The 12,751-nt window shown below is 42.1% G+C and overlaps 1 protein-coding gene across 8 annotated transcripts in view; it reads left to right on the forward strand.

Annotated features, from left to right (window-relative positions):
* TMEM116 (transmembrane protein 116) overlaps positions 1–12,471 on the forward strand; it is a 90,241-nt gene extending 77,770 nt beyond the window's left edge. For 7 of the 8 annotated variants that reach the window (XM_033220548.1, XM_033220552.1, XM_033220549.1 and 4 more), the window contains 6 exons: positions 5,547–5,596; positions 6,509–6,592; positions 6,924–7,062; positions 9,728–9,872; positions 11,109–11,182; positions 11,942–12,471. In XM_033220548.1, coding sequence (XP_033076439.1) covers positions 5,547–5,596; positions 6,509–6,592; positions 6,924–7,062; positions 9,728–9,872; positions 11,109–11,182; positions 11,942–12,148 — 699 coding nt within the window. In that variant the 3' untranslated portion in view covers positions 12,149–12,471. The remainder of the gene's footprint in view (positions 1–5,546; positions 5,597–6,508; positions 6,593–6,923; positions 7,063–9,727; positions 9,873–11,108; positions 11,183–11,941) is intronic. The other variant, XM_033220550.1, reaches the window with a different exon arrangement.
* Positions 12,472–12,751: the final 280 nt, after the last annotated feature.

Below are 12,751 nucleotides of genomic sequence, written 5' to 3' on the forward strand. Positions count from 1 at the left end.
ACTCCATGCCAACCCTGGGAGACCCAGTTCTGTTATTTATCTCCTGTTGTGACCTTAGACATATCATCTCCCTTTCTTGCACCTCCAATTTTTCATTGTAAAATGAAGTGTTGGCCAGGTGCAGTGGCTCACGCCTGTAATCCCAACACTTTGGGAGGCTGAGGCGGGCAGATCACGAGGAGATTGAGACCATCCTGGCTAACATGGTGAAACCCAGTCTCTACTAAAAATACAAAAAATTAGCCGGACATGGTGGCGGTTGCCTGTAGTCCCAGCTACTTGGGAGGCTGAGGCAGGAGAATGGCGTGAACCCGGGCGGCAGAGCTTGCAGTGAGCCGAGATCAAGCCACACTGTACTCCAGCCTGGGCGACAGACTCCATCTCAAAAATAAAACAAAACAAAAGCAAACAAACAAACAGAATGAAGTGTTGGCCGGGCATGGTGGCTCACACCTGTAATCCCAGCACTCTGGGAGGCAGAAGCGGGTGGGTCACCTGAGGTTGGGAGTTCGAGACCAGCCTGACCAATATGGAGAAACCCCATCTCTACTAAAAATACAAAATTAACTGGGCATGGTGGCGCATGCCTGTAATCCCAGCTACTTGGGAGGCTGAGGCAGGAGAATGGCATGAACCTGGGAGGTGGAGCTTGCAGTGAGCCAAGATTGTGCCATTGCACTCCAGCCTGGGCAACGAGAACAAAACTCTGTCTAAAAAAATAAATAAATAAAATAAAATGTTAGTCTGTGTGATCTTTAATGTCCCTTCCACCTCCAAGATGCTATGATTCTATGAACTCTTCATCTGATTGATTTTTTTTTTTTTTTTAGACGGAGTCTTGCTCTGTCGCGCAGGCTGAAGTACAGTGGTGCAATCTTGGCTCACTGCAAGCTCCACCTCCCAGGTTCATGCCATTCTCCTGCCTCAGCCTCCCAAGTAGCTGGGACTACAGGCACCCACCACCACGCCCGGCTCATTTTTTGTATTTTTAGTAGAGACAGCGTTTCACCGTGTTAGCCAGGATGATCTCCATCTCCTGACCTCGTGATCCACCCGCCTCGGCCTCCTAAAGTGTTGGAATTACAGGCATGAGCCACCACACTTGGCCCTGATTGACTTCTTAAGGAGATACTCTTCTTACTTTTTTCTGTTGTTCTAGATGTTCATGTTTGAAGAAGGGCAGGGGCAGAGATTGCTTTTAAAATTTCTTCTCGGCCGGGCGCGGTGGCTAAAGCCTGTAATCCCAGCACTTTGGGAGGCCGAGACGGGCGGATCACGAGGTCAGGAGATGGAGACCATCCTGGCTAACACGGTGAAACCCCATCTCTACTAAAAACTATAAAAAACTAGCCGGGCGACGTGGCGGCGCCTGTAGTCCCAGCTACCCGGGAGGCTGAGACAGGAGAATGGCGTGAACCCGAGAGGCGGAGCTTGCAGTGAGCTGAGATCCGGCCACAGCACTCCAGCCTGGGTGACAGAGCGAGACTCCGTCTCAAAAAAAGAAAAAAAAAAAAAAAATTTATTCTCTCACTCTCTCTTGCTGTAAGGAGAAAGGGCACTGAGGAAATAACTGAAAAAGTAACATGAAGAGGCCCTTCAGCAGTATCCTAAACAAGATATCATAGTTTACATAAGAGCTGTTCAACTTTTTTCAATAATAAAAATTTTTAATTCACAGTCTAGTTCAGTAGCTACTAGTTATATGTGGATACCAAACACCTATAATGTGGCTAGTGTGATTGAGGAATTGAATTTTAAATTTTATTTAATTTTAATTAATTTTAATTTAATTAGCCACATGCAGCTATAGCTACTGTATTGTGCAACACAGGATTATACTCTGTGCCCTTTTCTTTAGTTTACCTCTGGATATTTATTCCATACTAATAATTACTCTTCTTTTTTGTTTGTTTGTTTGTTTTGAGATAGAGTCTCGCTCTATCGCCGGCTGGAGTGCAGTGGCGCGATCTTGACTCACTGCAGCCTCTGACTCCCTGGTTCAAACGATTCTCCTGTCTCAGCCCCCCAAGTAGCTGGGATTACAGGCATGTGCCACCATGCCCAGCTAATTTTTGTATTTATCGTAGAGATGGGGTTTCACCATGTTGGCCAGGATGGTCTCGATCTTCTGACCTCGTGATTTGCCCTCCTTGGCCCTCCAGAGTGCCGGGATTACAGGCATGAGCCATCGTGCCTGGCCTACACTTCCATATTTTAAACTCACATAGTTTCTTAGCTCCCTACAAGTTAGTAAGGACCCGTGGCTATATATCCTTTAGTATTCTGTAACTGAAAGATACTGTAAAGAAATAATGGCTGGGCACGGTGGCTCACGCCTGTAATCCCAGCACTTTGGGAGGCCAAGGTGGGCGGATCACGAGGTCAGGAGATCGAGACCATCCTGGATACCACGGTGAAACCCCATCTCTACTAAAAATACAAAAAATTAGCTGGACGTGGTGGCGGGCGCCTGTGGTCCCAGCTACTCGGGAGGCTGAGGCAGGAGAATGGCGTGAACCCAGGAGGCAGAGCTTGCAGTGAGCCGAGATTGTGCTACTGCACTCCAGCCTGGATAAGAGTGAGACTATGCCGTCTCAAAAAAAAAAAAAAGAATTATTCAATATCTTTCCCTTTAGGTAAGTGAATGTCTTAAAAAGTCCAACAGCCTTACAGGGATAGCATTTCAAGTTTTTATTTATTCATTCATTCACTCAAAAGCCAATAGACTGACTGTAACTTGTGAGACTTGTTCAGCCACAAGTCATTCCCTAAAGAAGTTGCCATGATTAGACTGGAAGCCAAGAATGGAGAAAACATGGGGCAATAATTTTCTGAGGCTTGAGCTCCTGGTAGCAGAACAAAAAAATATTTGAAAGAAAAATGGGAAGGACATGAGATTAGTTCTTAAATATGGTATCCTACTGCTTTCTATGCATACAGATGCATATACTATATTTCTCTTTATAACCCATACTCTGTCACTAGTTTCAAGAAGAAAAGCTTGGCCGGGCACGGGGGCTCAAGCCTGTAATCCCAGCACTTTGGGAGGCCGAGACGGGCGGATCACGAGGTCAGGAGTTCGAGACCATCCTGGCTAACACGGTGAAACCCCGTCTCTACTAAAAAATACAAAAAAGCTAGCCGGGCGAGGTGGCTGGCACCTGTAGTCCCAGCTACTTGGGAGGCTGAGGCAGGAGAATGGTGTAAACCCGGGAGGCGGAGCTTGCAGTGAGCTGAGATCCGGCCACTGCACTCCAGTCCGGGTGACAGAGCGAGACTCCGTCTCAAAAAAAAAGAAGAAAAGCTTTAGCCTAAGAGTTATATATATATATATGTATATATATATATGTTTTTTTTGGTAGGGGACAGGAGATTGAGGGCACAGTGAGCTGTGATCATACCACTGCCCTCCAGCCTGAGTAACACCCTGTCTCAAAAGAAATGAAAAGAAAACCCAAAGAGAAAAAAGTATTTATATGTGTGTATATATATGTGTGTGTATATATGTGTGTGTGTGTATATATATATATTTGGGGGCAGAGTCTCACTCTGTTGTCCAGGCTGGAGTGCAGTGGTGCAATCTTGACTCACTGCAACCTCCGCCTCCCAGGTTCAAGCCATCTCCTGCCTCAGCCTCCTGAGTAGCTGGGACTACAGGTGCATGCCACCATACCCGGCTAATTTTTGTATTTTCAGTAGAGACATGGCCAGGCTGGTCTTGAACTCCTGACCTCAGGTGATTCACCCACCTTGGCTTCCCATAGTGCTGGGACTATAGGCATGAGCCACCGTGCCCAACCGTAGCCTGATATATTAACTCTACTACCTATTAGTCTGCTGTTATAGCTATATACACACACACACACACACACACACACACACACAAAGCTTTGAAGATACTTTTTCTTCTTTGGGTTTTCTTTTCTTTTTGTTTTTTTGATACAAGATTTCACTCTGTCAGGCTGGAGTGCAGTGGTATGATCACAGCTCACTGCTGCCTCAGTCTCCTGGGTCCAAGGGATCCTCCCATCTCAGCCTCCCAAGTTGCTGGGACCACAGGTGTGTGCCACCATGCCTGGCTAATTTTTTCTTTTCTCTTTTTTTAATTGTAGTTTTGTAGAGATGGAAGGGTCATACTGTGTTGCCTAGGCTAGTCTCAAACTCCTGGGCTCAAGTGAACCTTCTGCCTTGGCCTCCCAAAGTGCTGGGATTACAGATGTGAGCCACCGTGTTCAACCTGAGTTCTCTTTGAATACCCTAGCAAGACTTCTGCCATAAACGCAAGACTTCTGCCATAAACTTTTTTTTTTTTTGAGACGGATTCTCATTCTGTTATCAGGCTGGAGTGCAGAGTGCAGTGCCGTGATCTCTGCTCACTGCAACCTCCACCTCCCGGGTTCAAACGATTCTCCTGCCTCAGCCTCCAGAGTATCTGGGACTACAAGTGCATGCCACCACACCCAGCTAATTTTTGTATTTTTAGTAGAGACAAGGTTTCACCATGTTGGCCCAGATGGTCTTGATCACTTGACCTCGTGATCCATCTGCCTCGGCCTCCTATAGAGCTAGGATTATAGGCGTGAGCCACGGCACCCAGCCAACAATAAGATTTTTATCAGAGATTCATTGGTACCCAGGTAAAAATAAGAGTTAAACACAGGATAACCACCTGACAGAGGAAAGAATAAAAAGTGAAGAAAGGAAGTGAAAAACAAAAAACAATTTTACTTGTTTTCCTAAAGTCAACACTAGCTGTCCTATTCCTGATCCAAACTGTTTGGGGCAGATTAATTACCAATATCTGATTATTTATTAATTGCTCACTTAATGCTTATTGATCCCTAACAATGCCATTCCAAATATATTGTTTTCTATCTTAAACTAGAAAAAAGCTTATTTTCAATTCTATTATTTCTTTAGATGTTCTATTCAAAGTCTTACATCATAAAGTCCTAGAGGGTAGGAATAATTCTTCTATAAGTTGTTTTACAGTGTCTAACACAAGTCAAGATTTTGAAAATGTTCTATCATCTAGTGTCCAACAGTCTTACATCCAAAGGGCATATTTGACCCTGCCCTATTATACTAATCCTGGCCTATTACACTTTTTACTGGTCATCTTATAAGAAGGGTTTCATTCCACTCATAAAGTCTGAAAAAGTCCACACCTCTCTGGGTCTAAGAGAAAAGAGCTGAACTGTTATTAGAAGATGGAGGATTACTATATGATTTCATATATGCCTATCTTTTTAAGAGAATCTGTTTAAGTACCCAAATTCCATATTAGGCTACTTCCTGCAGTCTTTCTTTGTGGCTTTGTTGTTGTTGTACTTTTTAGAATATAGTAATAGAGATAAAATTCTATTATATACAGTGCTAATAAGGAACTATCTATTTGATGAATTTTATAGCAAATATTGCTTGACAGAAGCAAACTGGCTTTTGGAAATCTTTTTGTTCTATTGAGTGTTAACTGATGACTTGGTATTTATTATTATATGATTGACAATGTCTTAAGACATTTCTCACATTTGTTCTTTTCACAGGTGATAGATTATACTTGTCGAGTTGGTCAAATGGCCTTTGTTTTCTCAAGGTAAGATTTTTTCTTTACTTCTTAGCAAGGTGTAGACTCTCATTATTCTGGTGTTCAGGTGGGAACAAATAGGACAATGCCCTTTATTTCCATTGTCACTCCTAAATCCTCACAGAGCCTAACTTAGAAACAACAAATATGTGTTCATTGGTTCCATTTTTCCACATTGAATAGGGAAGTAGCTTGATGTTACAGATTTGGGTTTTAGCTCCAATTCTACCATCAACTCTACTTAACCTTGAAAAATTTATTTGAGTCTTTGGATCACTTATTCCTTTTCCTGTATAATAAAGAGTTGTAATAGACGGTCTTCAGGATATCATCTATTTTATAACATTGGGTAAGACTCTTAGGATTACAGAGTCCAGAAAGGGTTTGGATCTCGCCTAAAGTGGTGGCCGTATCAGAGTTGGTTTTAGACTTTGTGACTTTTGCTCCTGGATCTTTTCCTCTTACAGGAAGCTGGCTATATTTAGTTGGATAAATAACTGGCTATTTAAAGCTACATTTTGGAAAAGCTCCCAAGAAGGGGCTGATGAGAATGAGATTATCCCTAGTCACCACAGAAAGTAAAAGAGACTGCACACAAAACTCCTTAGTAGATTTTCCTTTCACTTTGACCCACTTGCATTTTTATCTGACCATACAGCTCCCAGAGATTCTCTGTGAAACTATGGTAGGGTTCATTAACCTAGGTATAAAATTAACTCCCCACTGCATTGTACTTCCCTAGGAACTGGAAAAGAAGGAATACCTAAGGTCTTTGAGGTATTTTTCTTGAAGAAATGAAATGTGTTATTTGTGGAGATTGGTGGGATGATAGAGTTGAGGGAAGAGCAGGAGACTATTCTCCAAAGGAGGAAGGGCATGAAAAAGACTGGATATTAGGGTGATACTTTTTTTCCCTCCCAGCTTGATACCTCTACTATTGATGACACCTGTATTCTGTCTGGGCAATACTAGCAAATGTTTCCAAAACTTCAGTCAGAGCCACAAGTAAGTAAGAACTAAATGTATCATTTTCATGGCAGACTACACCTATTTGTTTCTATAAATAGAGCTGGAAAAAGACTTTCTACATACATTCTGACCAAAGTGCTAATATTAGAAATGGGCTAGGGAATAAGATGTAGTAAAGGCTAAAAATACGTTAAGTAAAAGTGTAACACAAAGTGACTACAAGATAATGTGTCTGTGGGGGAGAGACAAAGTTTTACGGGCAAGAGTTAGCAAAATGGTAAGTAAAGTAACATGCTTATTAACTTTTGTTGAGCAGCTCTTTTCTTACATCTGTAGTGGTACTCCTGTTTATTGATTTTCTTCCTAGGTGTATCCTGATGCACCCACCACCATCAGCCGTGGCTGAACTCCCACCTTCTGCCAACACATCTGTCTGTAGCACACTTTATTTTTATAGTATCACCATTTTCCTGGGCAGCTTTGTACTCAGCCTCCTTACCATTATGGTATGGTACCACCCTACCTTCCTTTGTGGAGAGATGGGGAAATGAGGGGGATGGGCCAGTATTCCCAGGACTTGGGAAAGATGGGGCAGAGAGGCACTTCTTGTGGTCCTAGAACTAAGAAAGTAGCTAGGAGATCTTGACAATATAATTACTGCCTCAGACTTTTGCACTTCCCCAAATCAAATGATAAGAGAGAGAAAACAGCTTGTATTCATTAGGTGAAAATTATACTCACTCTACAACTAATATAGGCTTCATCAATCCCCCATGGCCAGAAAACTCATGTGTCAAATATATCCTTTACATAGTTAGGATGACACTGTGAAACACAGAACATATGCTTTGATTTAATTTTCCAAATAAGAAAATAATTTTCTTTTTAAAATTCTTCATTTGGTCATTAAATTTACATTTATGCTGTGTCTAACTGGGGCTAAAGTGTTAAGTGGCTCATGAAGTTTTCAGATACTCATTTGATGTCATCAGGATGATGTACAATTATAATAATTAGCCAGGGGATAATAAGTTACATAACTGTTTCATACAAAAGCAGTAAATGAGCAAATATGCCTTTGTATTTCCCATATCTATTTTTCTGTATCATTTTCTCTTTTTATATTTCAGTTCAAGAATTACAAGGTATCTACCTGCAGATCAAATGTATCTCACTAGTACCTATGAGCTAGATACAGTTATGGGGAATTTCCTTTGGCAATTCAAACATAAGTTATAGAGATGGCTCAATCTGGCTGGGCACAGTGGCTCATACCTGTAAGACCAGGACTTTGGGAGGCCAAGGCAGGTAGATCACTTGAGGCCAGGAATTTGAAACTAGCCTGGCCAACATGGCTAAACCCCATCTCTACTAAAAATACAAAAATTAGCCAGGCATGGTGGCATGTGCATATAGTCCCAGCTACTCAGGAGGCAGAGGCATGAGAATCACTTGAACCCAGGAGACGGAGGTCACAGTGAGCCGAGATCATGCCCCTCCAACCTGGGCAACAGAGAATACTCTGTCTTAAAACAGACACACACACACGAGATGGCTCAGTTCAAATCATCAGGTTGTAAAGAGTTCACAATGACTAGTTCATATTAAAATGGGTTTGATGGTTTACGTTTGGAACTGACTAACAAGAGAGACAGGTCCCAAATCCTGGCACCTTGAGGATTCCTGATTGCTTCTTTAGAATAGCCCAGGTTTCAATATATATTCAGAATTAGCATTCTAGATTCTTTAAAAATCAGCAGATAATGGCCAGGCATAGTGGCTCATGCCTGTAATCCTAGCACTTTGGGAGGCCGAGGTGGGCAGATTGCCTGAGCTCAGGAGTTCAAGACTAGCCTGGGCAACACAGTGAAACAGCGTCTCTACTAAAATACAAAAAAAATTAGCAGGGCATGGCAGCATGCACCTGTAGTCCCAGCTACTTGGGAGGCTGAGACAGGAGAATTTGTTGAACCTGGGAGGCGGAGGTTGCAGTGAGCTGAGATCATGCCACCGCACTCCAGCCTGGGTGACAGAACAAGACTCCATCTCTAAAAAAAAAAAAAAAAAAAATCAGCAGATGGTGAACTGATTCTTTTAAATGTAAGTATTCTCAAAATCAAGTCTCCTTTTGTTGCTTATATAGGGAAAAGAGACTATGTACATGGCTGAACTTGATTAAGTAATAAGGTTATTAACTTAGAGAGTAGATCTGGATTAGGGAAAATACTCAGATTTGTTACCAAGAGTGTTATCTAATTTATTTTTTGCAAAAAACCACATTGAACTTTTGAACTGATTTATATTTGTTTCATGAGCTAAACCTTATTCAGACAGCTGAAGTAGGGAAAAAGCAATTTGTTTTCCATCTAAAGGCAAGAAGTGACTTTCTTTTTTTTTCTTTTTTTTCTTTTCTTTTTTTTCTTGAGACGGAGTCTTGGTCTGTTGCCCAGGCTGGAGTGCAATGGCGCATCTCAGCTCACCCTCTGCCTCCCAGGTTCAAGCGACTCTCCTGCCTTAGCCTCCTGAGTAGCTGGAATTAACAGGCACACGCCACCACAACTGGCTAATTTTTGTATTTTTAGTGGAGACAGTTTTCACCATGGTGGTCAGGCTGGTCTTGAACTCCTGACCTCGTGATCTGCCAGCCTTGGCCTCCCAAAGTGTTGGGATTACAGGCGTGAGCCACCGCGCCCGGCAAGAAGTAACTTTCTAAAACTTGTGTTGCTTAGAGTTGAGAATTTAAGCTCAGCCATGGTGCTGAAGTGTTTAAGTGTGTTAAGCATAGAATACTTTTTAACAGAATCTCTAATAAAGTGTTTTAAGAGGAACTAGTTAGAGCTTACTTTTAACTTCCTGTGTAAACTGTGATTAGCCTCAGAGGGGGAAATGCCCAGAGGCTGATGTAAGGTTCATGTGTTAAACATGGTACATAAGTTTGGCTAGTATCTGTCCATTTCCCTAACCTAGTAAAAGTTCACTCTGAAGGTAATTTTCTCTCAGAAAAAGCCTGATCTCAGAAAGTAAAGACAAGAGAATGGGGTCATTCCTGTTGTGAGATTCTAAGAGAATAATCTTTTTTAAATGATAGGAGGATAGATTTAAATGATAGGAGGATAGAGGGGCGTTTTACTAAGGTTTAAGCAAACTGCTCACTGCTGTACTCATATTTAGGTCTTACTTATCCGGGCCCAGACAGTGTATAAGAAGTTTGTGAAGTCATCTGGCTTTCTGGGGAGTGAACAGTGGGCAGTGATTCACATTGTGGACCAGCGGGTACGCTTATACCCAGTGGCCTTCTTTTGCTGCTGGGGCCCAGGTAGGTATCTTAACGAGAAGAGATGGGCAGTGAAGAGGGCAGTTATTAGGTTCTGATCAAGCAAAGTGGACTCACTAAGAAGGATGGCTGTGGCCAGGTGCGGTGGCTCACACCTGTAATCCCAACACTTTGGGAGGCTGAGGCAGGCGGATCACGAGGTCGGGAGATCGAGACCATCCTGGCTAACGCAGTGACACACCGTCTCTACTAAAAATACCAAAAAAAAAAAAAAAAAAAATTAGCCAGGTGTGGTGGCGGGCGCCTGTAGTCCCAGCTACTTGGGAGGCTGAGGCAGGAGAATGGCGTGAACCCAGGAGGCAGAGCTTGCAGTGAGCCGAGATCGCACCACTGCACTCCAGCCTGGGCGACAGGGTGAGACTTTGTCTCAAAAAAAAAAAGGAAGGATGGCTGCAAATTCCTATTCAGCTTATAAAATTTGTATGGGCCCTACCCATATTTCCAGTTTTTACTAACCTCCTTAACTCCTTTTGCTTCTTATGTTTTAGAAATTAAGATAATTAGACATGAGATGCACCATGATATAAGAGGAAAAAACATCATGACAGACTTGGAGATATTAACAACTGCCCTTCCTACTACATAAGGTTATAGTGAGGATCAGGTTGGATTTTTTTTTTTTTTTTTTTTTTTTTGAGATAAGAGTCTTACCTCTGTTGCCCAGGCTAGAGTGCAGGGGTGCCATCTCACCTCACTACAACCTCCGCCTCACAGGTTCAAGCAGTTCTCCTGCCTCAGTCTCCCAAGTAGCTGGGATTACAGGCACATGCCACCATGCCCAGCTAATTTTTGTGTTTTTAATAGAGACGGTTTCACCATGTTGGGCAGGCTGGTCTCAAACTCCTGCCCTCAGGTGATCTGCCCACCTTGGCCTCCCAAAGTACTGGGATTATAGGCATGAGCCACTGTGCCCGCCCAGATTGGATAATTTTTATGAAAGAGCTTGGGAAAATCTGAATTGATAGGAAATATAAATTATTACCTTCCTATAGTATATCCTGCTACCATTACTACACTAATAATCTACAAAGTTTCATCAATAAAGACTAGAAGTTGGAGGCCTAAGACTCATTGGTTTGCATAACATGTTAACCTCACTGATGGATTTTATTATGCCTATTGTTTCCATTCTGATAATGCTCAGGCATGTGTGTGGAGGAACCTGATACTTTAGATAGTCAGGACTGAAAAGAAGGTTTACACTTTGTGTATTCACAGCTGTCATTCTGATGATCATAAAGCTGACTAAGCCACAGGACACCAAGCTTCACATGGCCCTTTATGTTCTCCAGGTAACACCTTCAACATCTAGTATCTCTGTTCTTACACCCACCCGCTCAGCCTATTTTCTTATACTACCTTTACTCGGTCAGCACAATTTTTCCCTCAGGGTATTTCTACATTGCAAAATAGAAAATGTATTATTTACACTCAGTTATGAATAATGTGAAAATCTTCTCAAAGTCGAGGTAGATGATGTTGTGAAAGTACCCCCATGCATTCCAGAGCATATATATCCCTGGTCAACTTCATTTTACTGATGTGTTTTTAAGGAATGGACAGTAACAATAAACCAGATCTGCCAGGCATGTTCTTATGAAACATTGATAGTGACATGGTTCTCTCCCATCCAGAGTGAATCGAATGGGATAAATGAGCTATTCTTGGTGAATGATGAGGAGAGGATGGAATGATCATCTCTCTTTTTTTTCTTTATTGGGTTTAAGAAGATTTTTGGGCTATCTGACTATTCTGATGAGAGTTTTCTCAAGGATACCCTGGGAAATGAGGTAATAAGGAGGGACATTGAAGCTACTTCATTGTCCCTATGTATATACTAAGAAATATGACCAACTCTTAGTCATGCGTAACAGTGTAGTGTAGAGAGTGAGTTCAGGACAAACCAGAAAAATATAAAAAACTGAAGTCAGATCTTCATGTTTGAGATAGGGAAAATGTAACAATGCTTTATGAATAAGGGGAGTGGGAATTATTCCCTGGATCCCTGAAAACCTGAAGCATGGGCTGCATCACCCCTTCATCTCCTCCAGGCTCTGACGGCAACATCTCAGGGTCTACTCAACTGTGGAGTATATGGCTGGACGCAGCACAAATTCCACCAACTAAAGCAGGAGACTCGGCGTGATGCAGATACCCAGACACCATTATTATGCTCACAGAAGAGATTCTATAGCAGGGGCTTAAATTCACTGGAATCCGCCCTTACTTTTCCTACCAGTACTTCCACCATTCTTTGAAACTACAATACTGGAACATCCAGGAACTGGAGTTATTCTGCGCTAATGGATTGAAAAGAATGTTGGGAAAGGACATCTTAAATCTTTTCTAACTATGCCCTAAACTGCAGAACTCAAACGAAATACAGTGCCATTGGTTAGTAGTCATTCTAAGTGAATTGGGAGTATCTCTGCGGTTATTCCCAGATTCACTAGTGATCCTTAAATTCTAGAGGTTCAGGGAGAGGAAGACACTTTCCATCTCAGAGATACCTTGTTACCTTGATGGATATTAGATTTGTCTAAGTCTTTTCTAGAAAAAGTAAATTCTAGATTATTATTTATATGTGTCATTTCAAGGCTGTCTACTCCATGGTTGCAGGGGAAGTGGGGGTAGGGGACATGCAACAACTTGCTCAGGTCTTGCTATTGCTATTACTGTCTCTAAAGTTGGACACAGAAAATCCTGGGTTTCTATTCTGTGAAGAGTTTTGGAAACTCATAAGGAAAACTACTATAAAAAAGTGACAGTGGGATCTTTAGACACACCACATCTTAGTCTCATATGTTCAATTCTGTTCTAGGACTTGAACAATAGGGATCACCCCATTCTAGAATACTAAG

The sequence above is a fragment of the Trachypithecus francoisi genome, unplaced genomic scaffold, assembly GCF_009764315.1.
Source record: "Trachypithecus francoisi isolate TF-2019V2 unplaced genomic scaffold, Tfra_2.0 Lachesis_group11, whole genome shotgun sequence".
NCBI classification, from domain to species: Eukaryota; Metazoa; Chordata; class Mammalia; order Primates; family Cercopithecidae; genus Trachypithecus; species Trachypithecus francoisi.